Here is a 1,652-nt window from a genome sequence, read left to right as displayed (position 1 = left end):
CCCAGAGCCCCCCGCGCCGCCCAGAGGACGCAGCGGGTTTGCCCACCCGGGCGGGGTCACCCTGCACCGCCTCGTCCCCTCCCGCTGCTTTGCGTCAGGAAAAGATTGCGAAAGGCACCTCTTACTCTGCACAGCTAGCGTCAAAAGAAGGTCCTGAGTGTGCCACCCACCCGAATGTCATCGGGGTCGAGACTGTGCTCGCTCCAGGCGGACGCGATGCTGCTGTTCATGCAGGAGCCCGAGCGCCGCATGTCCAGCTCGTCCTCGTACACCTCGGCCGTGATCTCCTCCCGCAGCGGCGAGCCCGTGTGCAGGAACTGCGCGGGGACACGGGGGAGTCACTCAGGGGCTCCTGTCCCCGCTCCCCGAGCCTCTGGGATGAGCGTTAGCGATGGAATCGTGCAATTGTGGGGGCTGGAAAAGCCCTCCGAGGTCAGCGAGCCCAGCTGTTCCCCCAGCGCTGACAAAGCCACCACCACATCCACATGCTCTGGAGCACTTCCAGGGGTGGGGACTCCATTTGTTCCAGTGCTGATCGCCCTCTCCATGAGAAATTTCCCCAGTATCCAACCCAAACCGGCCCTGGCCCAGCCTGAGCCCGTTCCCTGTCCTCCTGTCCCCATTGCCTGGGAGCAGAGCCTGACCCTCCCCAGCTCCTGTCAGGGACTTGTGGAGAGCCAGAAGGTCCCTCTGAGCTTCCTCTTCCCCCAGCCAAGCCCCCCCAGCTCCCTGAGCCTCTTGTGGAGCTCCAGCCCCCTCCCCAGCTCCGTTCCTTCCCGGGCATACCTTGGGAATGAAGAGCAGGGCCAGGGTCATGGTGATGGTGCCGTGGGTGTGAGCGAAGAAGAGCAGCAGAGTCCAGTCCGGGTGCAGCGAGGGGACAATGAGGAACCTGCCAGGGAGCAGGAGGGCAGTGCCAGCTCCCACCACAGCCCCTCCCCACCTCCAGAGCCCCAAACCCCCCTGCCTGGCCACCCCAACCCTCCCCACTGTGGGGGTCCCGAGCTCCCAAACCCCCTTTCCTCTGGAGATCCAGAGCACCCAAACCCTCCCCACCTTGGCACGGTTCCTGAGCATCCCCAGGGTGGGAACCTCGGTTCCTGGCCCTACCTGACCACGTGGAAGGCGGCAGAGACCATGAGCTCGTTGTGCAGGGCGATGCCCATGTAGCGGGGCTCGTGGAAGGCCGAGGGCACGGCGCGCGTGGCGTAGCACAGGAAGCTGCCCCAGAGCAGGAACAGCATCTCGGCTGTGGGGCAGAGCAGGACACGCCCTGAGCGGCCACACCCAGCCCCGGCAGCTTTTGGGGTGCTCAGCTGCTGCCCAGCGCCCTCATCCCGGAATGTGCCAGGTTGGAGCCGGGTCTGGAGCATCCCCCAGCACGGCCTTCCCAAAGTTCGGGACTCAGCCCTGGGGGATGCTCAGGGGGACGGTGGGAGGCAGCTGGGGGACCCCAACCCTCCTTGAAACCTCCAGGAGGATTACAGGGACAAGGGAATGAAAACCCCAAATTATGGGATGGGGTTGTGGGGCTGCGGGGACCCCAGGTCCTTGCAGCTTCCAGGAAGATTAAATGGATAAGGGAATGAAAGCCCCACATTCCCAGGCTGGGGGCTGTGGAGATCCCCAGCCGAGCCGGGGGCCGGGCCCAC

General features: G+C 65.1%; 1 protein-coding gene across 1 annotated transcript in view; it reads right to left on the bottom strand.

The window, feature by feature from the left end:
* LOC115948953 (probable G-protein coupled receptor 158) overlaps positions 1 to 1,652 on the bottom strand; it is a 14,463-nt gene that overhangs the window by 4,696 nt on the left and 8,115 nt on the right. Inside the window, 3 exon segments of the mRNA XM_031064890.1 lie at positions 142 to 317; positions 787 to 892; positions 1,111 to 1,244. Coding sequence (XP_030920750.1) covers positions 142 to 317; positions 787 to 892; positions 1,111 to 1,244 — 416 coding nt within the window.

Source organism: Geospiza fortis, unplaced genomic scaffold (assembly GCF_000277835.1).
Source record: "Geospiza fortis unplaced genomic scaffold, GeoFor_1.0 scaffold315, whole genome shotgun sequence".
Taxonomy (NCBI): domain Eukaryota; kingdom Metazoa; phylum Chordata; class Aves; order Passeriformes; family Thraupidae; genus Geospiza; species Geospiza fortis.
The sequence above is the reverse complement of the archived record's forward strand: the minus strand, read 5'-3'. Positions and strand labels throughout refer to the sequence as shown.